General features: G+C 46.6%; 1 protein-coding gene across 1 annotated transcript; it reads left to right on the plus strand.

Moving 5' to 3' along the window:
- The first annotated feature begins 72 nt into the window (after positions 1-72).
- Positions 73-27,517, plus strand: LOC144173101 (uncharacterized). Its single transcript, XM_077701611.1, has 6 exons — positions 73-220; positions 340-523; positions 4,363-4,440; positions 4,542-4,721; positions 12,326-12,427; positions 23,640-27,517. The coding sequence occupies exons 1-6, from the start codon at positions 150-152 to the stop codon at positions 23,841-23,843; spliced, it is 819 nt and encodes a 272-aa protein (XP_077557737.1). The 5' UTR covers positions 73-149; the 3' UTR covers positions 23,844-27,517.
- The last annotated feature ends 97 nt before the right edge of the window (positions 27,518-27,614 follow it).

Genomic DNA, 27,614 nt, shown 5'->3' on the forward strand with positions numbered 1-27,614 from the left:
AAGTCTTTTTGAAAAGTGAACTTTGAATGTAGGACAAAGTTGCACTCGCGGTTGCAATCGGCTGCGCGCGGGCTTTGACTACTGCTATGAACGCCATCAAGCGAAGGCGATAGTGCGGGCACAGTGTCCAGTTTTTCCCGTTGGACGTGATGAAGTGTTGTGTTCCGCAGTGCAAGAATCGAAATGACGGACCAAAACTTCCGGGTCTGACAATGCATCGGTGGGCATAGTCGACTTTCGTTTTCCGTTTTTTAAAAGCTTGATCTAGGTAGTACCTGCGCCTGCAATCGGGTGCGCGTGTAATTAATTTGCGCTTTGATATTACATCATTGTGCTCAGGTTTCCAAGGGATCCAGTCCTGAAAGAAAGCTGGCTTCGAGGAATCTGCCGTGAAGCGTGGTCGCCTAGCAAGAGCAGCATCGTGTGCAGTTTCCATTTCAAGCACAGCGATTTCATGGCCGGCGTAAGAGGAGAGAGTCGCCTGCGGCCCAAGGCTGTACCGTCGCTTAATGTGGATACCGAGGTTCGTATCTTGTGCGCGATGCCTCAATCCTTTGCCTCCTGCTAAGACAGCTAGCTTCTCGGCGCTACTTATCTAGTTGGATGCGTTGAAACGTTACTTTCGGACGTCCCTCCCCCATAGCTCGAGTTCCCAGTTAATGAAGGGACACGAAGGTGCAGGAACAAGTGTAAATTACTACAGCGGCATGGAGCAGCAATTGCTTATTGACCTTCCGGCGGGGTCGATCTCCGGTGGTGTCTCACGCGATTGGCGTGGAGCGAAAACGTCACCCGGCCGGTCTGGTAGTTCCCGCGAAGGAGGCTTCAAACTGGTTCAAATCCGGTGCGGTTGGAAGCACACCGAAAAGCAAGACGGCTGAACCAGTTTTTACTATGGGCTGAGCTTATGCCGCCTGTTTTTGCGATTTTAGCGTTGCCGACAGTTTCAGACGCGTAAGCGACCGTCAGCAACGAAGTAAGACATATACAGGCGCCAACTTCCAACTGTTTATTTGAAGCAAATCTAAGCAGAAACAACAACAACAAAACAAAAAAAACAAAAAAAATCAACCTAGGTATAATCATGTTATAACAAGTGTAAAAGGTGGTGACAATGGCTAAAATGGATAAGTACAACACTGCTGAAAGAATGACAACAAATATACGTCAGCCTCAAGAGTAATCAAGATGGTCCAAAAGCGCGTGCGTGCAATCCAGGCGCAGACCAAACCGAAAAGAGGGAAGGACAGCTGCGCGTGCTAAACTACACGCTGTGGTTTAAAAATGACATTTCTTTTTCACTTAACGCTAGTGACGGCGTGCTAACACACTTGCCGCCGGCTCTTTTGATGAAAACCGCCTCGATCACCTGCCTCTCCGTTTTGTTTCTTGCTCTCCTCGGAAAGGTCGTCTTATCCAGGAGTGGCTCACACCCACAGCGCTTGCAGTGGTCTGCAGGGTGCCCTCCCAAGTTGCTGCTGACGGCCAAACAGTGTTCTCTGGCACGTTCGTTGAAGCAACGTCCAGTCTGACCGATATACACCCTTTTGCATTTCAAGGGGATGCTGTAAATGACGTTGCTAACACACTCGGTGTATAGTGGGGCGTGCTTTTTTGAGCATGACTCCGGTATCTTATTGGCCATCATAGGGCAAACTTTAGCCAGTTTGCACGGGGCGGAACACACAACGCGCACTTTATACCTGGACGCGACCTTCTTGACGTTGTGCGAAAGCCTGTGGATGTACGGTATTACGTGCGTTTTCATTTTTTCTTTCTCTTCCTGCACTTTTATACCGTGTTTCATCTCCTGGAGGATGCTTTCACACACACTTGTGATAACGGTGGGAGGAAATTGGGCGGCTTCCAAGCGGCTGATCTGATTGTTAAAACTTGCAGTCAGATTGTGCTCGCAAGATTTCGTTAACGCCGAATTAAGACATGTAGTGGCTATTCCCCTCTTTATCAGCTTGGAATGCGCGCTGTTGTAAGGCAGAAGGCTTTTTTTCGTTCTTGGGTAGTACATCCAGCACGTGTGATCCTTTGCGAAAGTGAGTTTGAGGTCCGAAAATTGTATTGTATTCTCCTGAGGCATTTCTCTGGCGAAGTCTATCCCGCCAGATTCAGATGCGTTAGTCACATCCTCCACAGCAACGTCAAGGTTAGAATCAGTCAAATTTAAAAGCACGAGGTAGTCGTCCACATATCTAAAAATTCTAACCACGTTAAAATTACAAATGGCGATTTTTGCGTCAATGCGCTTGTCAATATACGCTGGGTAAATGTCACACAAAACCGGGGCAACAGACGAACCAATGCAAATACCAACTTTTTGAACATAGAACGAATCATTAAAACGCACAATGGTGGACTTGAGGTACACTTCTAAAATCTCTAAAAACTGCTCGGTGCTCATGCCAGCACTGTTCTGGAATTCAACTTCACCCGACGCCTCTATTGTTTCACGCACAGCTCTAAACAAGCCCTGCTGGGGTACAGAATAAAAGTGATTTTGCACATCAATTGAAAAACCATTATTTACAGACGCCAACTCGCCTTCCGCCAGAGCTTGCACAAGTTCGGTATAGCTACGCACCAAGAAAGGGTCCTGCAGGGTAAGCTTGGTGAGAATGCGGTGAAGATACGTGCTGACCTTATTTTGCTAGGTTCCTCTCTCAGATGTAATCACTCTCAGTGGGCACTCTGGCTTGTGAGTCTTGCCCGTAAAGAAAGCATCGAGGTAGCTCTTCTTAGCCTTGGCCTTTTGGAGCTGCTCTAAAGTGCACTACCGTTTACGTCACTCTTCGTCCCAGCAGAACACCCTTGTAGGACGACATCTTTGTCCAGTGACTGTACTCAGCGTTCCAATATACCTTCTTTAAAAACAGCTGTACTGTGCGCAGCGCTCCATGGCACCTCGTAACTGAACAAAGTGAGAAAATAAATGCGCTTAAACACGTTTAACTAGCACTAAAAGCGAGGGCACTGCCCATGGAAATACATAAACAGAAAAGGTTTTGTTATATCTAAGCAATTTCATTTCGCTGTAGCAGCAATTGAAAGTTATGAGATTGTCCCCTAACGCGTTTGCACAATGGTGACACGCACTTCCGGGATGAGGGCCGCTTCCTATTGGCTGGCTTCGCCTTGATGTTCTACCCACGATTTCCGAGGGCGGGGCGGTGGCGATTTTTCACGTCATTTTGACGTCGCGATTGTCTGAAGCGCTTTAGATTAGCAGAATTCGGCCCCCGGTGTCGCAGCCCCGCGCACCTTCCCACACTAGTTTGTGACGTCACAAATTGTCAATGGTGAAATGGGATTGGTAGAGCCATGGAGTAAGAAAAAAGACGGCGCCACGGAGGAGCGCGACGCCTAGGCATAAAAAGTAGAATCTAAGCAGGGTTGCCAGGTCCTCAGAAGTCGCCGCCGGGAAATTGCCAAGCGTAGCCAAAAAATGTCTCCACCTTAAAGTTAATGTTTGAAAAGGAGCCACAAAAGTCGCCATTTTAGCAAGGTGATGTTAGTGAGTACTTTTTAAATACGTTCCGGGAAAAAATGCCGGAATTTCGAGAAGTAGAAGGCTGCATTACAAATTTTATTCGTTCGCTTTGGTGCGAGAAAGTGACAGCAGTTGACCCCTGTCTTCAAAAAAGCTAAAATATGCAAGTTTATAAACTTGCATGTTTTAGCTTTTTTGAATAATTTACCTATAGGTAAATTATTCAAATAATATGAACGATCTAGAATGGGCGTTCTCTGCAAACCATGTTTTACCAGTTTCCCTGCCTCTTTACATTCCCGTGCCTATTACACACAATCATACACACTTCCTACCTCTCTGCATGAAATCTCAAGCTCCTGTTAACTACTGAAGCATTATACTTTAAACCGACGGCGTTGCTTGAAGGCCTTGACGCTATTCGTACAGCATCATGTGCAGGATATTAAAATGAGCAAGGCAAATTTCGATTTGTGCGGGTAGATATCACTGTACGGTGGTGTGTTTGAGTGACTAATACGTTGGGACCTATTCTAGACTTTGCCGGATAACCCTCATTGTCTAAACGTTTGTTCTGTTCAGTTTGTCTCAACAGCCGAAATGCACTGAAAGGTGATCGAAGGCCCTTTTGGTGGAAGCAGGGCATCAGAAGGGGCCAAAATGTATTAAATCACCGATGTTCAATATATATATATATATATATATATATATATATATATATATATATATATATATATATATATGGTGAGCTTATAAGGTGGGGTATAACTTTGAGACTATGGATTGTGGAAAAAAACCTTGCCTTATACTCTAATAAATACGGTATACAACAATTAATCAGTGCTCTGTCCCAACCGCAGGTGGCCCCCACAGAGAGTGCCGCCACCACAGGCGGTGAATGTGGCCCCACTGAAGTGCTGCTGTATGAAGTGGTACAGGTAGGCTTAATGTGCTCAGCCGCCTCCAGCCAAAAGCTGTTCATGCTGTCACGTCCCTTTCGCAGCTACAGTGAAGTGGCCCTCACATTTCCCACCTGCAGGTAGCTTCACTGCAAGACGTGACACAAGAGGAAGAATGCGTGGAGGTGTTTTATGTTCCTGCTGCCCCACCTACAGATTCGTCTACCCAATCGCCAGAAGTGTCGGCCCAACCTACAGATTCGTCTACCCAATCGCCAGAAGCGTCGGGAGATCTCGTGCTCTGTATATCACCATCACCGGTGACTCAATTTTTACATCCTTGCATTTTTACATTTTTCTCCGGCTTTGGACCCATTGCAGTGCCGCACTGGCTAAGGAGTTGTGTTGCTGAGCACGAGGATGCGGGCTTGATCAGGGGCGGATCCAGGTTTTTTCTGAAGGGGGAGTCAGCTTCTACCAGTGATGATGATGATGATGATGATAAAAAGGAGAATGAGGATAGTAGTCTTTTTTTTATTCACTGATATATTTCAAACCACAAATACAAGAAATAGAAAAAAATATTCAACTAGACTTTTTCTATGACCTGAGGGGTCATCTTCCTAGGGGGTACAAATTCCCAAATTGAGGGGGGGGGGGTCAAGACATCCGGACCCCCCCTCTGGATCCGCCAATGGGCTTGATTCCCGGCCGCCGTGGCCGCCTTTCTGGTCGAGGCGAAAAGCAAAAACGCCCACGTGTACGAGATTTCGGCGCGCGTTAAAGATCCCCAGGTGGTCAAAATTACTCCGGAGCCCTCCACTGTGGCATGCCTCGTTGCCTGCGTTGTGTCGGCGCGTTAAAGCTGATAATCAATCAATCAATCAAATCAAGTTGTGTTGCTGAGCCCAAAGATGTGGGTTTCATCACGGCCGCGATGGCTGCTTTTCGAATGGAGGTGGGAAGCGAAAAGGCCTGTGTGTCGAGGTTTCAGCGCACGTTAGACATCCCCAGGTGGTAAAAGCTAATTTGGAGCCCTCCATTGTATACGGAGTGCTCCAAATGAGGCCTAATAGCCCAGATGTACCTTTGGCACGTTAGACCACCAAAAATTTAAAGTTCTCTAGTTTTGTACAAGACATGTCAAGGACTTGATGAAGGAATGAACCACAAACATTTAGGGGCAAAGAACGGACTCCGCAAACTGAAGATAGATGTGGCTGGAAATCTTTGGGAGGGGCCTTCCTCCTGTAGTGTACACAACCAGGATGATGATGATGAGCTATTAAGTGTGAGAAGTTGCATTCGAAGTATGCATAGTAGTAATAAGTGTCATAAATGGGCCAGCTTTTCACTTGTATGAGGTGAAGCACTTTGTCATGTAGCACCCCCTCACTGTTATTTGTGGCAGTTATTGAGGCAGTTCACAATTATAAATTTTGACATCACAATTGTCACCACCAGCCCATCTATGTCCACTGCAGTACAAAGGGCTCTCCCATAGTCCTCTGACAGCTCCCACCCTGCGCTATCAAAATCCATTGTTTACTGCTGAATTTTTCGCCATGTCACTCAAATATTTTGTACTATTCTCTCACTTGTAACCCCATTCCTGGGTGAGCCTTGACATAATTTCATATCGCATAGTGCGTCCTGCTGGAAAAAAATATTGGTGCACTAGGCAACAGCTTTTTCTTCTTTGAAAAAAAAAAATCCAGGGCCATCTCCACTAATGTGAAACCTGGGGGGGGGGGCAGGGTAGGGGCGAAGCATGCAGTGTATAAGTGTTAATAAAGGCATGTTTAGGGGCTAGTTGGCATAGTCTTGAATTCGATAATAACGTGTGCTGCATATTTGGACGAGGGACAGGGACAGTGAAAAATAGCGCCCACAGAAAAAGAGATAAAAATGTTGAAAGAAAAGTCCAATTGCACATGAGCGCACGCGCAGGAAGATATCATGTTTACCCTAGTAATGTACACTCACCATCGATTGCTTATAAATAACGGTAAAGCTTTCAATAAACCAGTTGGTAGTTTTTGCACCATCGTATGGTTTTGTCTTTTCAATGTCCCTGTCCCTTGTCCAAATATGCAGGGCACGTTATTATCGAATTCAATGTATAAGTGTATTCTTGACGCCTTGACGTTTTTGCCGATGGAGATGAAACCATTGGGGGGTAGAGGTATACAGCTTTGCTGAAAAAAGACTCTTGTCTTTGAAGCTTGACGCTCTCTAGCGCAAGGTGCGAACGAGTGCCCCACGTTTTTTTTTTTAATACACGTTACGAAGCGCTCCAGCTTGAGGCGTAAATGAGTGTCCCGGTGTTTTTGTAGCACGCATTGCATTCCAGCGCGAGGTGCGAACGCGTTTCCCAGTGTTTTAGTTCTGTGACTACATCATAAGACGAATGACGATTACAATGACGACGGCAGGGATGCCAGCAGCCCCCGTCCCTAAGGGGTTTTGCTCCCTAAAAGTGGCCATATACTGACCAAGGTCACGAATAACACGTTACGGCACGGCATACAGTTAAACCTGTGTATAACGAAGTTGACAGAAATTAGCAGTTTTTCATCACATGCAGGTTTCGAGTTGAGGCTCGTGTGAAAGAACCAGAAACGAAACCAAATCGCGAGACGTCAGTGATGGTGAACTTGCCCCGAAAGGATTATTTCACAGTGATAAACTTCGTGATTTGCACCTCCTGCTTTCCCATGAACTTAGTCACTACACGACATTCACAAACAATCCTTAACTCTTTCGGGACCGCTCCTATAGGCCATCGATCACATATGATCGATGGTTTCGCGAGCCTGCAGAATAAAAATTTTCACTCGATGGAACAGCTAGCGACATCTAGGAGATAGTTTGAAAATTGGAGTTTTCTCTTTTGTGAAGTTTCTTTTTTTATCGCCAGGCGGCAACACATCAGATATTTTATTCTGACGGGCGGTGGCTTCGAATGTAAACATACTCACGCGCGAGCGAAGAGATCCGCGTCATCTCGTCTCGCATATCTTCGCCTTCTACTGTGGATTTTGACGATGATAGTGAAAGTGAAAGTGAAGAGTCGGAATGCGACTTTAGAGATCGGATTTCAGCTCGAGTAAGGATTCCGGTGTCGATCAGCCCGGAACATGAATCGCGCTCAAAGGGGGGTGTTGGTTTGGGTTTCAATTGGCTCTAGAGTAGGTATGTGCGCTCGAAATATGCTCTGGCTGGTTTATATTTGTTCGCTAGGGTGTTAACTACCTATGGTGGTGATCTCCTGCCACCAGCGCAGAAACGGATCAAGTTTTCGCCGAGACGAGAGCCCGGCGTGTACTTGGGCGATGTTGTAGCCATGGCCCTAGTGCCGAAGAGATCACACACAAAACAAAAAACCAGTTACACCTAGCTCCATCAAACTTTCGTGATGAATAAACAAAGCATTTTGTTAGATTTTGTATATCCTAAAATAATTTTATTCTTTTTTAATATTTTTATATTTACGCTTTTTTTCTTTTTCTGTAGTTTTTTTACGAAGTTCTTACTTTCAGATTTTTTCATGGCGCTATCGTCAGTGTTGAAGTAAAACATGGTATTGTATGTCAAAGAACATATAATTAGCTGCATTTTGGTATATGCTAAAGCAGCATGGCGGGCGGGCAATATGCTCGAATTGCCCTGTCATACTGCTCGAGCAACTCAGGTTGTTCCCAGAACTCGACACCGTGACCGTAAAAACCCTTATAGAAAAGTGGTACGACATAGCCGACGCTTTCCATCCGAGCACATGGAAGGCAAATGAAATCAGCGTACTGGTTGGTTCCGACGCCTACTGGAAGGTGGCCACGGGCAGGGTGGACAGAATCAACGGAGACCTCACAGCGGTAGAAACAGTTCTAGGCTGGACCGTTCAAGGAAGGCTCGCTTCTCCCGCATGCACTTTTACCAGTGCCATGTTCCTGTCGTGCACCTCACCCGGACATTTGGACTTTGACGCGTCCGCCATGTGGCGGCTGGATGCCATTGGCATTGATGACCCGAGTCACGAAAAGTCGCTGCAGGATAGCACGATGGAAACGTTCGAGCGAAACATCACCCGTATCGAAGGCCGGTACCAAGTACCCCTCATGATCCAGGCTCCTGGTTTACCTTCTGGCAGCGACAATCGTCAGCTCGCGGAGCACCGTCTGCGAACGCAACTGAACCGATTCCGTGAACAACGTGAGTTGCTCGAGCAGTATGACAGGGCAATTCGAGCATATTTTGACGAAAACCACGCGGAACGAGTTGCGGAGCAGCAGCGTCCAGGCGATAACTTGTATTACATGCCCCACCATGCCGTCATCCGAAAGGACGCAGTGACAACAAAACTCCGAGTAGTGTTCGACGCTTCTTCGCATACAGCCGGCCAGCCATGCCTAAACGACGTCCTTTGCAAGGGCATGAAGCTTGGGGTCGAAGTCGTTCAGCTGCTCATGACTTTTCGTTGTCACCCTGTTGTCATCGTCGCAGACATAAAAAAGGTGTACCTGCAGTTGCTGATTCGACCAGAAGATCGCGATGCGTTGAGATTCCTCTGGGTGGAACGACTGCCTACGCGAGATAATCCGGCATCCCCCATTGTCACCTGGAGGATGACCCGTGTACCGTTTGGCGCGTCATCCAGCCCATTCCTTCTGGCTGCCACGATTCGCCACCATCTCCAGGCCTGTCGGGAGCAGTACCCGGAAACAGTAGCGCTGCTGGAAAGGGCATTCTACGTGGATGACCTCATAATTGGTGTACCTAGTGTCGAAAAGGCAATTCAAGTGTACGAGGAAGCTCGCAAAATATTCTCCGAGGCCGGAATGGAGATACGAAAATGGGCATCAAACTCAGAGGAGCTTGGACATCAGTTTGTGCGGGACAACGTCGCAATCGAAAATGAAGCGGGAGACGCAATCAGGATGAAGGTGCTGGGAGTCCCATGGGAGCGTGCTGGAGACTGCATTTACCTGTCGACGAAAGACGCATCAGAATTTGCGGCAGCCAATCCGTCAACCAAGCGCACCGTGCTGCAGACGTTTGCGAGAATGTATGATCCCTTGGGATACTTTGCACCATTCACCGTAACGGGCAAGCTTGTGTTCCAGGACCTCTGGAAAAAGAGCCGCTCATGGGATGAACGCTTTCCAGATGACGAACAAGCGCGATGGAACAGCTGGTGCGCCCAATTAACAGAGTTGAATGAGGTCCAGGTTCCACGGTTCATGTTCTCGCACTCGTTCGATGTGGAGGGTTCAATCGAGATCCACGCTTTTTGCGATGCAAGCCCGCGAGCTTATGGCGTTTCTCTATACGTCCGAAAGCTGGGTGACAACGGCCTATATGACACCAGATTGTTAATTAGCAAGAGCCGAGTCGCCCCTCTCAAGCCCATCTCCCTGCCTCGGCTAGAGCTTCTTGCCTGCGTTATTGGAGCACGACTCGTACGTTATGCCAAAACAACTGCAATTCTGGAAGACTCCCCCGTCAGTTTGTGGACGGACTCTCTTGTCGCGCTGCGCACTTGCTGGGCGTTTCGTAGGAGGAAGCGTGCTTGAGATACGGCGTAGGATATCTTGCGGGTATACTCGGCCGCTCCTTCGAGCTCCTGCTCCAGCCCGTCGTCATCCGTGGCATCGGCGATTTTCTCGTTGAGGGCGGTGAGCTCAGGCTCTCGCTGTACGATGTACTTGACGTGGGAGCTCAGGGTTGCCGCGTCGGGAGACGGCTGCTGCAGCAGGTCATTCAGCTGGTTGAGAGCTCGCGTGACGCCGCTCCTGACGATGCCACGAGCCTTCCGAAGGCGGTCGATGGACGAAGCCATGCGGGTGATGCTCCGAAGGGCGATTTCCCGGGTTGATTGGCACCAAAGATGTCGCGGAAGCTACCGCGAGTCACGGCCCAGAGCCCTAGACGGAGCGATACATGTTTCTTTATTGGCTGTCCTCGAACAACTCCCGATGATGATCGTGGCGCGTGCTCACGCCCGCTTCGTCCTTTTTTTCTACAGTATCTTTGCTTCATGTAATAAAAAATTTTTACCGAGACCTCTCTTTTTCATCACTTTTTCCGGCGGTCCCGAAAGAGTTAAGTATCACTTTTGCCTTTTGACATGTTTCGATGCCTTACAAGGACCAACCTTATGCTGAAGCGGCGCCTTTTCGGAAACTGGATGCTCTTTGCCGCACTTAAAATTTGTGCGAGGGTGCTAGTTGGGATGCTGTACGGGGCCACGACGTTCTTCCTTCTTGCCAGCGCATTTAAAATTGCCATCTTGTCTTGAAAGGCAAAAATTTTCGTTTTCTTGCAGCAGAACTCCTCACCGACGAATCGGCACCGCAGATAGCAGTGGAGACGCACGACTTCACTCCGACAGGCAGGTTTAGCACCAAACCAACATCGCACACCCACACTGGAAATGCACGGGAGCTTGCGGTGCAGGCGGAGTTCGCTAAGTTTGATCATTTGTTCGGCCGATTGTTTTGGAAAAAGTGCGAAAAACAGTGGATTGACATCAGCGTAGCGAATTTTCTACATCGAGGTTGACTGCGGCAACGCCTTCGTTACATAGAGTTCGCAAACACATGGGTTTCAATGGGGTGCTCGATGGGGAATGGCAAAACTTCGTTAAATCCAGGAATTCGTTGCATAAAGGTTCGTTACATCCGGGTTTAACTGTATTTCAAAACCACAGTGGCAAGCAATTCAGAATGAATGTGCGACCGAGATGCACTGTGCAGTCCTTGCTGTAAGCCACGTTACATTACAGGAACTGAATGCCAAGCTTATTGCCCTTCTCTGCGTAGCCAACATAGTGAGTGTAATGGAGGCAGTTAGAGTGATGAGCACATTTTGCTTGTGAACGTGATCAGCATTGTGCAACTGAGAGTGTGAATTCAGGTGTGGGGGTACAGTTGAACTTCGTTAGAAGAGGCACGGATGTAAGAGGCAAACCGGGTGTGAGAGACACTATTCACCCACACGGATGGCCGCCCCACCTTTCCCATTAAACTGACTTTCTTTTATAACAGGCATCGGATGTAGAAGATGGTTGGTTGCAAAGGACAAGTTATCCTTGAATTTCGGTCAACAATCTCGCCTGTAACAGGCATTTTAATTTTAGATGCGGTGCCACCAGTCACTAACTGCAGTTGCGTCCTTTGTGGAATCAAAGGGAGACGACAGACGGGCACAGTTGAGTAAACGCACTTATGCATACGCACAGTGGTTCAGTCAGCTACGGAACGACGATGACAGGCCCCAGCAATGTACAGAAGTAGTTAAAGCTTACCACCATCCAAGCGTGATGAATAGCCAGAGCAAACAGCGGAAGAAGCTGCACACTCTGGCTATTAATCAGGCTTGTGAACTCAGCGTCTGTGATTCTTCCACGGGCAGTGAAAAAAGAGAAAGCTTAAAGAAGCTGTTGTGAAAAACAGTGTAAATACACCTATGAATCAAACAAAGATTGAGACATTTTATAAATTCTGGGGGAAAACATCAATTATAATAAAGTTTTTCAGCATGCTATAGCAACTTTTGTGCTTATTTTAATCGTACGGTGCCCTCACTGATCAGTTAGTGTAAACATAGTGCCCTGCTTATAAGAGACCTCTCATATAAGAAACAGAAACAGTTCCTCGGTACGTGTCTCTTATAAAGGGGTTCAACTGTGTATGCAGTCACACATGACTTACTGAATGTTGCAGTACTGAACCGCGCCTTTCTGTTGCCTTTAATATTCTCTGCCGCCATGCAAATACCTGTAACACTAGAAGACTGGGTTTTTTGCCTTTAGCTGTGCAGCTCAGAGTTTGCTCCCACCATTACTGCTGTTAATGAAGTTTCACCTTGCTGCACTTTGCATAAAGTCAATTTCTGAACGATCGTTCTTGTGTGCCCCGTCCAGTCACCAAGTCCTGAGAAAAATGGTGAATCCAGGGAGGCTTCTCCAGGGCCTTCAGCGCACACGGAAGACTCTGATGCTGCAACACCACCAAGCCATGGCAGGGTGAGAAGTCACACGTAATTAGGGGTGGGCGATTAGTGATGTTAGCCTTCAAAGTGAATGGTTTTTCTTGGTTGCGAATCAAAGTGTATATTTAGCAGTTTGCAGTAGAAAAATGAAATTGCAAATTTCTCAAGCGTGCTTCGTAACTAGCCTGTAGAAAAATCATGAGGCCCGTTTAAAATGTTCTTCACAATTTTTCCATGGCATAAAACAACCTCAGAGAAGCTATCCTGCTGGACTTACCATATTTATTCGAATGTAAGGCAAAGTTCCTTTTTCCGAAATCCGTGGTCTCAAAGTCATACCCCCACCTTATATTCTAAGCTCAGTATGTATGTATGTATGTATGTGTATATATCAGGGTGTTGAACCGGAACCGAACCGAACACCGGAACTGAACCGGTATTTTTGCGGAAACTGAACCCAAACCCGAACTGTTATTTTTTGAGCACGTTGAGTCAGAACCGGAACTGAACTGAAAAAAGAAATAACGGTTACCGTTTCATGCCGAAACGGTTCAACCCTTCGTTGTTGATATTGCACAGTCAATGCAATTCTGGCCTTTTTTTCTTTCGCATACCATCAACTTCGTACCCACTCGCGCATTTTCCCCTCCAGACATTTGAACACTATCACGCTCTATGTAACAACAGGGGAAATGAATGAGAACCAATGTAGCAACGGTCTGTTGCTGCTGGAAGCGCGAGCGTAGTGCAAGCTGACCAAACGAAATGTCATTCTCGGCAGCTTGCAGGGGATATGAAACGACTTTGCCCTTCCCTAGCTGCAACTTTATTGGAGCAATCAGGCTGCAGAAGTGCTCCACCGCGCAACAGCGAAAGCCCACATCCGATGTGTGCAAACTTTTGGCATTTCATAATTAGTTTAAAAGGTCCGACACGTGCAAATTGTTAATACTTGACAAGTGTGACCGCAGGAGCTGCTCAGTGGCTAAGCCGTTTGCTGCTGACCACAAGTGGCCTCGATCTCCCTTCCCCACAATCGTTTTTCTGCAGTAGATGGAAATCGAGAACGTCCATGTATCGAGATTTTGATCCTCGTTTAATATCACCAGCTGGTTAAAATAAGTCTGCCGGTCTGCAACATAAGCTGCACCTTGGAGCAGAGATATAGCACGGGGCATCAAATGCGCCATTTTTTTTTTGTAACGTGTTTACACAGAAAACAGCAAAAATTAAAAGGCGAATCACGTTGTTTTAAAATATTACGCAAAAAGTAAGTAAAACCAAACCAGTAAAAAAAAGCAGCTAAACGTGGATATTGTTCCATACTTTTCTTTGCCCTGCCTTTCACAATCAAACGTGTCATCAATGCAAAGTAAGTGAGTTCCATGGTCAGTTTTTGAGGACAGTACAGTGGACAAGTTCAGTTTTTTACAGATACAAATAACAACAGATATGTCAGGGAAAACTGCTAATGTGCGCGCTTAATCCCTTGGCAAGAAACTACAGCCCTCGACCTTGTCTTGGAAGCAGAAACAGTAGTAAAGCAGATGACACGTGCAGAAAGGCAGGCCGGTACCTCACACTGTCCCATTCGCCCAGCGACCATCTTTTCTGCTTTTTCTGCAGTTTTGTCTCTTTCAGATCTGCTTTTTTTTTCGAAGGTGCACTTGTACTGACTGCCCAACTCGCTACATTACTTCTACTGCTACTCGTTCCGGAGGGGAGTACTGCTGTGGACGAATTAAAGAGCGTCTACCCTAAAAATTCCCATCTCATGCTCCGCGCGTCAAATTCCCCTTTCATTTTGTAAAAGCATAATCTGTTGCAAGATTCCGCAATGTAGCACACGGAACGATGGCCGGGGGTCAGGCGGTACAATGACATACTGATTGTAATGCGCACATCCGGTATAGCTATCGCAATAGGAATTGCAGTGGTCAGAGCAATAATGCAGTGACTGAGCGTTAACTTAAGCTTACTTTTAATGGTGACAGCTAACAAATTATTCAGGGTGACCAAATAATCTAATTCATTGGCAGTATTTATGTGCCTTTTGTAGGATTTTTCTGTTTTATTACAAATATAAAAAATGTGCGGCATTGGTATTAAGCGCTGGCATTTCAACGCGCCAGTACGCAGGCCTAAATTTAAGGCTTCAAGGTTAGCGTTATGGGCGATTCCATAGCGACGATTGCGATTTCAACTAAAAAGGGAAGGCAGAAAATATATCCCACCGTCATATCTCTTGGCGGTGGCTTTATGAATAGTCGCTAGGACAACATAAAGTATGGGCAAGAAAGTAGGTAGCAAATCATCGCCACTTCATCTGTTTTTTTAATATGTCATAATTGTTTAAAGTTTGCTTTGCGATTGCGCCACTGCCCTTGGGGAACAGCAGCTTTTTAAATTTTTGTTTGTGTTTTGATTTGACTGTCATTTTGAACTACTAAATGTTTTTTTTTCTAACTTCAGTGATAATTCGACTCAGGCACGTAGCCAGGATTTTTTTTTCGGGGGGGGCCAAGGCCTAATTGTTCGAAACAAGCTCTTTCCATGGCAAAAAAAAAGAAAAACAATTGCCTAGAAATATAGAAGACGCCTAATTATTAGAAGAGAACGACAACAAAGGGGAATGCAGCGAAAGAGGCGAGTTAATCCGAGATGGAAAGCAAGTTTTTGACACTGCAATAAAGCTAGTGTGTGTGCACTTTCCATCCAAATAATCTCCACCAAAACCGGCCGTACAGAGACAGTGACGAAAAGAGGAGTGACAAAAAAAAGGGGGGGGATGCAATGGAATCAGGCGCCTACTCAGGGAGATGTGCGGCAAATAAAAAAAAATTGTCGGACGCTTTCTCTACCCGAAATCTCACTCGGTGTCTCAACAACAGGCCGGCGAGAAGAACGTGAGCCATTTTATGATGGCAATTCTTAAACAAAAACAGGCATATTTGGGAAATCAGTTTTATTGAACACAAAGAACGAAAACACGGATGCTTTCATAATCACAAAAGATGCAAAATGCTAACTTTCGTTTCTACAGCAAGCAATTTTAAATAATGGCATTGAGATTGTTTTACTATATAGCAAAAGTCAATGCAAAGGAAAAAAAAACGAACACGTAGCTTGGCGGAAAAGAGCGGTTCACGCTGCAATTTTCAAACGTCGTGGTTTCTCCATAAACACGGCGATAACTTCGTCGACACTGACTTGCATCCGGTGAATGGACATAAGGGCCACGCCATTAAGCCGATCTTCAGCCGTCCAGTTCCTCAAATATGTTTTCACTCTTTTCAGTGTCGAGAAGCTGCGTTCTGCAGCAGCTGTAGTCACTGGGAGCGTTGCCAGTATCTTGAGGAGTGTGTGAACGTTCGGGAAGAGGCCTTTGTCGCATTCAGCTAAAGCGTCCGTCGCAAAGCGGGGAAGTTCTTCCTCTTGCATGGCTTGCCATTTAGTTTTCCAGATTTCCCATTCACCTTTTAGTGTAAGGATATGCGTTGTTGTCATGTCTCTGAGGTAAAAATCGAAGGCCGGCTGCACAGATTCAAATTTGCCTTTGGAGGAGTGCTTTGGCAATACAAATTGCAAACTTTGCAGTGTTTTCTGATGGTTTGCAAAGCGCCGTTTGAGGGAAGCTTTCAGGTCATCTATGTATGGAATGAACGTGGCTCGCCTGTAGTACTCTTCCACAGAACTACAAGGGTAGTTTGCCCGGTATCTCTGTGTTCCTACCACCCGTGGAATCTCGCACTTCACTCCGAACTCCGCCGCTCTATCTTGACATAGAGAAAATATTTTGTGGAATTCTGCCTTCGCGTTTGTGCCCATCTCTTCGAGTTTAGTCAGCACCAGGTCAACCTGCTGCAAGGCGACGCTCATGTCAATAGCTGGGCTCTGCAGATACACAGACAAGTGGTGTGTGAGGCCTAGGAATGTCTCACTAACAGTGAGGCATAAAAGAAAGTTGAGTGAACAGATTCGCTGATGGAGGCAATGAGCGGTGGACGCTGTTGCTTTATCAGGGGAGGTGTCCATGAACTCTTCAAGTGAGTGAACTATCTCAGAAAGTGCTTCTCCAAACAATACGACTGAATCATGACGTTCCACCCACCTTGTTTCACAATATCGGCGCAGCTGGCGGAAAGACTTTGTAGATGCTTCCAGATGTTTTTTCAGGACCGCTGTCCTTTTGGGTGATAGCCGAAAGAATGTGCATACCTCACTAATTGTTCCAAAGGCCCGTCGAATGTCTTGGACAGCTGAGGCAGAGGCAGAGTGCGACGAGCAATGCGTGTACAATGCCGTTGGGAAGTCGTTCCGGATGAGCGCCTGCACGCCGTTGAATGCCCCGCCCATCACTGCTGCTCCATCGTATCCTTGCCCTCTCATCATGTCCAAGTGCAGGCCAAGATTCAGCAGTTCCCTTTTCAGTGTTTCAGCCAGGCTAGACGCACTGACGTCGTCAACAGGTACGAAGCAGAGGAAATCTTCCCAAATGCTCGAAGTAGTAGGATCGACGTAGAGTACGCACACAGAGAATTGCTCGGTTTGTGATACATCCGTTGTTTCATCTGCCAGCACCGAAAAAAATCCGGCCTCGTTTACCTGTCTTACAATTTTATCTTGTGTAAGCTTGCCAATTATCGAAATAATTTCATTTTGAATGTGCGGGCTGGAGTAAAGAGCATTGCTGCCTGCTGTGCGAATGTGATTGGTCAAAATGATGTCTCCGCCATTCACTCTATAACGTAGGGGCGCCCTGAAGTTGCCGTCGTTCTGTAAGGGTTCCTCAAGAGAAAGACGCCCCGAATCCTTGTCACCTCTCAGCGCGAGGTCTTGACGGCCGCACAGTAAAACTGTCTCGACAATCGCGCGCAACTTTGCCTTGTTGTCTTCGAGCTCGCCCTTTGCTTGCTGATTAAGCTGTACGTGGACACTGCTTGATTTTCCTCTGGCGACTCTGAGAAAGCATTCGGCGTCAACCGTTGCCGTCTTGTGGTATTCAGTCCATGCATGATTCTCGAATGTCTCAAGGGCATCCTTCCACTTCGTAAACGGAACTGTTACGAGGTTCTTACATGTCTGGTGAGAGCCTTTACCCGCTCCGCTCTTACGACAAAAAAGTACGCAGGTTTTGCAGAAAGCTCCCTTCCGCACATGAGAAAATGCAAGCCACTCATATCGCTGCAGCCAGTGAAACTGAAACGTGCGCCTTTTCCCGTTTTTGGCGACTGAGATTTCAAACTTGTAGCTCGGGGTTGGCACCCATACGTTAGAGTATACCCGTTCTCGGATGTCACCGGGTATGACAGTGTTATTGACAAACATTTCGATATCATTGTGACAAAGAGGGCTGACAGTTTCCACACCGTCCTCGCAGTCATCCGTTCTCTCGGCATCCAAGTCTGCAGGTGCTGTGACGTTTTCGGAGGTGGAGCCGTCTTCTGATAAAAGAAGGCTTCCTTCCTAGATGCACGATAGAAATAAAAAAATAATCATACATAAGTTTTCTGACAATAGTTTTTACTTCATGTTTCAATTAATTATTGTCGTAGGACTTATGCCAAGTTCCGCTTTTACAAGCACCCTATATAAAAATGACTCCGAGTATCCGTACATTCAATACATTTCATTTTTCGCGCCATATGTGCCTGTGTATAGTGCTCTTTGATTTAGACTAGATGCAGTCGAGTCTCGTTAATTCAAACACGATTATATAGAATTGACGTTGTAGTCCTGTGGAAGTCATCTGTATTTTAATGGGCGAAAACGCAGTCTTATCATTTTCATGGCATTGAACCCTTTTCGTTCCCTAGCAGTTCGCTTTTGAAACTGAACTTACTCCAATCTAATGCGCACCTTTTGTCCAATTTATACGAGTCCAAAAATTGCCTGCACTTTGAAACCGAATATTGAACCGCAACCACGTTCGCGGGTTTTGTAACAGCCTCCCATGATCTCATCGAAGGGTTCAAATGGAGGTTCATTGACTCATCGTCATTACGAAAAAGCGACAGAGGTTATTTTTGCGAGTACGCGAACATTCGTTTAGTGTTCCAGTGAACTGTAAACGGTGGTGCCCCGCTTTCATTATGAAAACTGTCGTGTAAGAAAAGACCTTTAGCATGTTGAATACAGCTGCGTCGCGTGTTTTTGCGTGCCCGACGTCGTGGTGACTGTGAGTAGCGCAAAAGCAGATATCCGTACCTCGAACACAAACGCACTAGCGGACTTTTGCCATCTGTGGAGGTCAAGGTAAAAGACCTTGAATTAACATGCGAACTGTATTATACAATAAATTTAACTGCCCGGAGAAAAACTGCTCAATCAAAGAGGGGCGAGCTGTACATGCCTCTCCATCTTTGTCTTCTTTTTAAATCGTCAACATAGGAGCATAGTACAGTATTATCTTTAAAATCTGCTACCAATACCTTCAAGTGCATTTTTATATTGCAACTGCAAAAATTTGGTTTGCGTTAGACTGGAGTAAATTCGGCCGTCTGGGCTGGAATAGAATGCGTGTTTTACGGATGGCGTAACAGGGCCATCGTTTGCGGTTATGGAGACATCATTCCTGATGGCATGATTAGAAAGTGGCATGGTTGTAGTGATAAGAAAACAAAAAAGCGTCGTGCAGTCATACCAGTAGCAAGTATACAAGATATTTAAAGCGATGACTGCACTCGCGCTATATGAGGAAAATTGCACTCCTCGACAGATGCATCGTGTTTAAATAGCCATCTCAGAAATAGACATTTATGGCAAAACCAGTTTCATAGTATTGCTCAGAAGCTCACAAGCTGGGAATTACTAAGTTGCCGCTTCGCTAAAGCGGGCGTAACAAGCAAAGACAATAAAAAACACAGGACCCACCTTTGGAACTTTAGCGAAGAAGCTTGTCAATTTCATCGTTTGTCCTGGTCGCTTCCTGGCCGTTGAAGTTGAACCCTGGCTGGCACCTTCTTTCCCCATGGCTGCGTTCTGTTCCGCCAGAGCGCCCCGACACAAATTTGCTTGGTCTGAAGGAGCGCCGAACAGAGGTGCTGAATCGGCTGAATCATGCCTCGCTGTGCCAGCCCGCGGAGAACATGCCCCTATATACATACCTGGGAAGGAACGCCGAGGAGTCGCCCTCCCTTTTCCCTCTTCGGCGGACCCCAGCAAGTCCGTTCGTCGAATTCAAACTGTGGACAGTGGAGAGTCTTACTTGGAGAGATATGAACTGCTCGCGCCGACTCGCGGCTGAAACGAACCTCCGGGCGCCGACGGCGCGTCCCAGCGGCGCGGCATTCAACGGAGTCACCCAGCTGAGAACTAATCCCGCACTTTGCTTTCTTTGACATGTTGTGCATCCACTAAAGATGCAATCAGTCGCGAAGTCACCGCGGTACTTAGGCGGCCACACGCACAAAGTGTACACTTACTGGAGAGCCGCATATCCGCTCATTCCGGTTCACTCCTTCCGCCACGCGGGCGCTTGCCCGACGACACAGGCAGCGGACGAAAGTTGATGGGGTTCGCAGAGGCGCCAGCGGGGTCGAACGGGTTAATGGGTCGTCAAGACGTCGCTTTCCATACAGAAGTCCCCTTTTCCTAGGTTTCGGTTAGCTTCCGCCGTCAGGTCGCGGAAAAACTCTGCGTCTGCGGCAAAGAAAAGCCGTACGCGTGCGTGTTCCCACGCCGCGCAGCTATCAGTCAAGCAAAGCACTTGAATACTCCCCAAGTTGCCACCACCTCACGGCGGCGATCCGTGCTGCGGTGGCTAATCCGCTTGTCGGCGACTTCGAGCACCCATACCCTCTGCGGGCTGAATGCGGCCCTAACGACCGTAGGTGATGACAAAAGCCCTGGGCGGCATCTCCCTTTCGTCGGCGTGCTGCGTGCTGACGGTTTCCCTCATTGGCGGCATGTGGCCGACGCCCGAAAAGCTGTTGTTCAACGAGTCCCAGAGCGTGGGAATGGAGGAAATGTTTTTCCGGGACTTCGATATTGGTGGTCCCGGGGACGTCGACCTTCGGCAGAAAGCAGCACCGGAGGCGACAGACTTCCAGCTGCGAGAGAGGGAAAGATGCCCTCTCAGTGTGTGTGCGCGCGCGTGCGTACGTTTTGACCTTTTCGGAATTTTTCCTGATTGGTGCCTCCTGACCACAGCGTGGAGACAGGGAGAACAGGGATGGACCAAGCAAAGTCTATTTAATCTCGCGCCACCAGGAACGCAATGCCTGTTCACTCCGACCCTGAACATCTAAATACTAGTATAAAGCTTTCTTTCTCGATCGGCTTGGTAGGCAGGGAAGTTTGGAAACAGGCTCATGATAGCACCAGGTCCAAGTCGTCGCAGCTGGAGAGGAACTGCAAGTAACACAACCTCGTCCACTTCGGCCACGATACCCCGCAGTCGCAACAACATGCTCTTGCTTTAATTCCGCGTTATTTTAAGTCTGTGGAAAGTTATGCGGCCTTACAAAATAAAGTCCTATTTAGCTGTGGGATAATAGCCGGAATAAGCGTAGCTTTTCAGTAAAACTACGGTTGATTATTTCTTTTTATCTCTGACGACTTATTATCATTAGTATCTTTATTTGAAAAATCAGCGAAAGTAACATTATTTTTTTTCATTTTCCTGCGCATGCGAAACAGCTGCGTGACTGTGCGCAATTGCTTGGGGAAAGGAACCTATCGCTTTCTAACGTTTTTCGAAGAACTTGTAAGATTCTCTGGCGTTAAAGGCCGACTAGACGAATTTCGGGGGGGGGCCCGGGCCCCCCTGGGCCCCCCCCTGTCTACGTGCCTGATTCGACTCATCAAACTGGTTTGCAAACCGGTTCAAGCCCCCAAACCGGTTCGGTACAGGATTTTGTCGAACTGGAACGAAATGATTTCGCCTGAACCAAAACCGTAACCGAACCGATATTTTTTTCGGTTCCACACACTGGTATACATATACCTATAGATATATATGTATACACATATATGTGGCAATTTTTTGAACTCTCCAAACTGCACCCTCGCCGTATAATCATAACCGCCTTATAATCGAATAAATACAGTAGCTTTACCCGCCGCGGTGGCTCAGTGGCTAAGGCGTTGCGCTGCTGAGCACGAGGTCGCGGGTTCGATTCCCGGCCGCGGCAGCCGCTTTTCTGATGGAGGCGAAAAGCAAAAACGCCCGTGTGCACGAGATTTCGACGCACGTTAAAGATCCCCAGGTGGTCAAAATTAATCCGGAGCCCTCCACTACGGCGCGCCTCATCGCCTGCGTTGTGTCGGCGCGTTAAACCCTACAATCAATCAAATCAAATACAGTAGCTTTATTGATGGTAGTAGATTTTTCTTGAGGCAGCTTTCGTCTCTTGTGGTGAACTCAACCACGAGTGTTTCAGTGTATCTGTTTAATTATGGTATGACTATTTATGCTCACAGGCTGTATGGTTAATACAACTCCCTTGTGAAAAATAAATGTAAATGGTAGTTCTACGAACTTTTTTGTCAGCTGTAGGAAAAATAAAATGAAGGAAGCTCACACTAACGCGTAAGACTTGAACGAACCAAAGCTGTACACAACCTGCATGACTATCACGAAGGTTTTTAAGTCCAGGATTGCTGCCGCTTTGGTTCTTCACTGCCAAAACGACCTTTGCTCCATCGTTGTTGCTATAAGTGTGAGCTTCTTTCATTTTTATGGAAGTGATAATCATTGGATATCACCTGGGAAAGGCGTTTGCTATGACGCGTCTTTCTCGTTCTGAGCAAATGTTGCCACAATTACGGTGAACGCTGGAGTTTTTTTTTGCCAATCTTGACCAAACTCCATAAATGGGCATGCTTGGCTTGACAAACGTGCACTGGGGAGGCTGGGCGGTCGTCGCGATGCACGCACACACGAGCACACGGCATTTTCTTGGTATTTTTAAACTGCGGACACGAAAACTTACAATTTGCTGAACAGCTTCTTCTTAGCTCTTAAAAAAAACTTGGTGTATGGAACAATGCAAGGCATGAAAAATTAACCTTATTTAAAACCGTGATTTAAAACCCTCTCGGACATACCCTCACAGTGCGATGTCCCCCGCTTTCCAACCCTGTGTTAATTGGCACATCTCGTTCCCTGTACAAACCGTGCGTGTATTTTATTTTCGAAACACACTTGAAACCTGCACACAAGAATCTCAAATGGGATTTAAATTTAGCAGTACAGCGGTCGGCATTCTTGGGGTGCAGGTGTCCCATAAAGCAGGAAGCATCACAAATATAAAGATACTGTTTGCGCGTTGTTTGATTAGAAAACTGGGGACTGTGTCAGTACATAGCTAGGCTTTACCAGGGCAGCTTGAGCGCAACTGCGTTAAGACGATGCAAAAAGAGAAGCACGAGGGCGGAGTTGTCCCAGTGTGCCGATGTAATAAGAAGCACGTCCCCCCCCAAAAAACGCCTCCCTCTTATTTAGTAAGGTGTGGATTTGGGCTAGTTGGTGATCGGTCCATGGTTTTCTTTAGGTAATAGTGCAAAAAGCGGACAAACAACCCGATTGATTCTCCCCTCTCTCTCCCGTATGTCTGCTTGTGGATGCCACGGTTCGTTCTGCCGCACGTCAGCAGGGCAGTGTGGAAAAGCCTGTCACCGGTAACAGAGAACGCCGGTGCACCTTTGTGGTGATTGATCGTACATCCGTGGTGATTGATTCATAGATACAAGGCCCAACTAGTTCCGAATCATTGAAAAAAAACATATATGTGTGTTTTTAGAGGGAGGGGCCTTACCGTTTTCAACCTCGCACAATTTCATGTATCCACAACCCTTTGTGTTTTTGAACTTCGAAATACATTGAAAATTTAATCGAATTTTTTAATTGGTGCTATTTGCTTCCGTATTTGGAAGTTCAATGATCACACAGCATTAGTTGTAATTATTGTTGGAATACCGTTGGAAACATTTACGCATGAACAAAATTATCCCTTCATTGTCTGTCCATTTCTTATCTGAAAGGCGAGTGTGGAAAAAAAATGTACTTTTATCTGCACCATTTTTTTATTTCGAGATAGCAACTGAATAGATCAGCTCACAAAGCTTGGTGGTTCTTTTTTTTTTTCTCAGTAAGGCCTTGAATATAGACTCCGCTGTGAGTACCGTTAAAGTAGGCTGTACCTATTTTTGCCTTTGGGACCAAATTTGGCGAACCTACAAAGTGCTTGATCTGATGATTGGGTGACTGTGTGCCCTCTGCTTCTTTCAACACGATTTCACAGTCGCCTGAAAGGGAAGAGACGCCGGAGAAAGCGTTTCTCCGTAGCGAAGTCACCCGCTACTCCATCCTGTACAGAGGGGCCAAAAAGAAGATCAAGACTCTGCAGCAGTGCCGTCGTCGCCTCACTTCAAGAGTTGCTCACCTGCAAGATGAAGTCAAGGAGTTGAAAGCGCGAGTCTTGGATGCAGAACTGAAAGCCAGCTGATGAGATGGACAAGTTTGTACAGCACTGAAGTTCTTCCTCGTGTTTAAGCCTGAGGGAAGAGTTGTGTTACAAATTTACAAGGTTAGGAGAGGCTGTCAACCATGCATTAACTGGCATCATCATGTAATCGTGTTATCAATTGTCATCATGTTATCTTGATGCCAAAGACTGAAGGAAGAGTTGTGTTGGAAATTTATGTTTCATATTGGAGATCTGTTAGACAACAAGGTTTGGAGAGGCTGTCATTCATGAAGTGAGTGGCATTACCATATCATTTCGTTATCAATCATCAGCATGTCGTCTTGATGCCATCATCGTCATTGTGTGCCTTGAAGAGTTAGAAACACGCTCACTCGGGGAGCTCGTGACGTGATCACGGAATCTCATTAATAGGAAGAAACAGTGGCTACTGATGTGTGTATACAACATTGTTTGCCTTTAACATTGATATTTCTTGTCACATTTTCGTCACATTTATTGTGTTTTTTTTTTCTCACACTCTGTTCGTCCCATCAGTGTATTGGTATAAAAGAGCTTGCTTGCGGGCTAGTTAGTATGTGGCCAATTTGGTAGCATCAAAGATGAGCTGGGGCCACTGAGAATCATTTTACTGTGCAGCACTCAAGCGTCCACTACTGTGTTTGTTCCCCGTCCTTGTAAGGGAACACCCAATACAGAAGGAAAATGGAAGAGGAAAGTGTGGCAAAGGTGTGAGGGCGAGGGCGGTGTGCCGGGGCGGCGCGACACGATGCTCGGTGGCGATGCGCTATGAGATAATTGAGTGAGTGAGTGAGAGAGAGAGTGAGAGCGAAGACGCCATTGAATATGAGCCTGCAGGAAAGCGAGGATGAAAGTATGGCAAAAGTGTGAGGGGGAGGGGAGGACGGTAGCATGCCAAGGCCGCGCCACAAAAGTCCAGCACGTGCTGCGTGATGCATATACCTTATCTGAACATCGTGAAATTTGCACGAGTGGTTCAAACACGATTTGCAACAGCATGCTCGGTGGCGGCGATGCACTGCGAGAGAACGGCAGAGTAGCGCGTGCTGCCGTGCGTTCACTGATCACGCGATCACTTCCTGAGATGCAGCAGCTATGTGCCGTGACCGAGAACACTGCATTTCGCGCTGCGCGAAAATTTCGCATTAGGAAGTATAGTAATCTTCCTTTCCCTGCATATTGTTCTACTGGCCGTTCCAGTAACTATCAAGGCAGCGTGCGTCTCCTCATTGTTCACAGTGAAGTCAAAACATTGACAGCCGATATTGTTCGACATCAGAATTTACAGGATTATTTTTGTCAGCTTTATCAAAAATCATGCACCCCTTCCTCTGACGATGACGATGGTAGAACGCAATGCTTTCTCATGATGGATTCATATATACATTAACGACTTACCCATCAACGTATCCTGCAAAGTCCACATGTTTGCTGATGACCGTTTAATCTATCGAACAGTAACTAATGCTCACGACCAAGTGGTCCTCCAGCAAGACCTTAACCGCATTCAAGAATGGTGCGATAAATGGCTTCTATCTCTTAACCCGACTAAGTGTAAACTTGTTTCCTTTTCCCGCCATAAGAATCTGCTTTCATATCACATCACAAACGTCCCTGTACAGTCACAATCATGCTACAAATATCTACCTGTCACATTGTCTTTTGATCTTACTTGGAATGTGCATATTTCTAACGCCATTTCATCCGCAAACAAAACACAGGGCTTCCTAAAACATCACCTAGTAGGCATCGCCATACGCCCAGCACGTAAAGTTGCTACCAGACCCTCATCAGATCAAAACTTGAATATGCGGCCCCATATGGAACCCATTCCAAACAATCAGTCCAAAATCATGCTGCCCGATTTGTTCATTTCCTGTACTCGTACAACACCAGCGTTTCTTGCTTGAAAGCATAATCTGGGTTAGCACCACTTTCTGGCCACCGCCGTGTTGCCACCCTTTCCCTCTTTCATAAATTTTTCATTCTTCCCTCAATGTAGCCCCTTACATCCTTGCCCCGACATACATTTCATACTGCACCAGCCATCCGCTTCAAGTGTCCCGTTATCATACTAGAACTGCTACCCTTTCCACTTCTTTTTTTTCCTCGTGCAAAGATTGGAACGACCTTCCCTGCTCCATTGCTTCAACCACCTGCCCATCAAACTTCATAGCAAATGTCAGTAATCACCTTTGTTCCTTAAACTAATGCATTCATGTGTTTTTTTTTCTGTATGGCCCCTTATGTAATACCCGTTATGACCCCTTAATACCCCTTATGTAATAACCCGGTCCTTAAGAAAATAAAAAATGAGATTAATGAATGAAATGAACGTCATTCTTGTACGTCGAGCTGTGGGTTACGGCTGTCAGTGTTCACCACAGAAGATGACATTAGGCCTATATATGCTGTGCCGTCGTACACCTGCAACAGTGCGATCAACCTGCTGCACATCAACCTTTACCTGATGGGGCCTAATGGAGCTGCCGCCAAGCTTTGCACGGAAGCGTTTTAAGTTGTCTACGCTTCACCCGCGATCATCATCATCGTCACAGAAAGTTGGCTTTCCTCCAGTGCGTTTTGGTGTACGAGAGGTTTTCACTGGCGTTTTGGTCAGTGAGAGGTTCAAAGCTTCGCTTTCAAAAGTCTCGCTCTCTCGGTGCAGTTGATTAATGCAGCAGTGATTTCTCTTTTGTCGGAGTCAGTACCTGGAATGTTCTGGAATAATGCAGCCTCAGGCAAGGTCTTGGTGATGCCATCATAGTGCATAGTTCTGTATAAATGTAGTTTGAATCTCATGTGCAATGAATGTGCTCCTGTGCCTTAATTAAGTGTTGCCTACCCAGCCATACTCTCCACCTCAGATGGTGAACTGATCTGTGCCTCGTAACGGTGTTCCGGCTGCCTGCTGACACATTCAAAGTGTGCTACGCAGGCCTCCATCTTAGGGGGCGTGGTCATGCAGCCAAAGCTGCGGTTGCTGCCACGACCGCCTTTGTTCGGGGTTGTAAGTGAGCAAATGCTTGAGAACCACCCACTCGAGTGCCACTCATCCCACCTTGTGATTGTTATTGTTGGCTTGGAAGCGTAAACGTTGAAAAGAGCCCAATGTGGGAGAAATAAACTGCAAAAGTGTTGCAAGCTGGGTGCGTTGAAGTGACATTCTTGGGTGGAACCAGTGCGACCGAACTGAAGGCAGATCGAACACAAGGACGGCCGCTGGTGTAACAACTAAGGTTTAATGCAGCGAAACTTCGTTAGTCCAGTCTCCGTTAGTTCGGGTAATTCAGCATTTTCCTTTGCCCACGGTAATGGTGAGGGGGACACATTCTGGGGATGCATCCGCAGGAGGCGTGGAGAGGGAGATCTTCGAAGCCTTCCAAATCAACAGGCGAGGGAATGTCTGCATTAGTGAACCGTCTGTGTCGCTGCTAGATAAGGAGATCGCATACCTAATATGACTAATCTAGAAATTGTCACGCGGCAAATTATTGTTGCCATACTATATAATCTGTTGTAATCACGTTTTTATGTCAAAAGTTTATTTCGTTTTTTTCTGTTCTCTTCCCTTCGCTTTTGATGTATATTTTTCTGCGAATTAAAATGCTCACAGTTGTTCGTCAGTGCTTGTGTCGTCTGTACCTTCCTTTGTCTTGTCTTCCGCACTGTTTTTTAACAATCCGTGCTATACTCTTGCTCTGCATGGGGTGTCGCCCGTTTAAAAACTTGCGCTTTCCACTTAGTTATCTGCCAGAATGCAAATCTGCA

Source organism: Haemaphysalis longicornis, unplaced genomic scaffold (genome assembly GCF_048455015.1).
Source record: "Haemaphysalis longicornis isolate Haplotype H1 unplaced genomic scaffold, Haemaphysalis longicornis Haplotype H1 scaffold_29, whole genome shotgun sequence".
NCBI classification, from domain to species: Eukaryota; Metazoa; Arthropoda; class Arachnida; order Ixodida; family Ixodidae; genus Haemaphysalis; species Haemaphysalis longicornis.

Coding starts and splice junctions, on each gene's coding strand:
- LOC144173101 (XM_077701611.1), top strand. CDS start 150: ATGAAGTGTTGTGTTCCGCAGTGCAAGAATCGAAATGACGGACCAAAA. Junction 4,441..4,541: donor TGCTGTATGAAGTGGTACAG/GTAGGCTTAATG, acceptor TCCCACCTGCAG/GTAGCTTCACTGCAAGACGT. Junction 12,428..23,639: donor CACCACCAAGCCATGGCAGG/GTGAGAAGTCAC, acceptor ACGATTTCACAG/TCGCCTGAAAGGGAAGAGAC.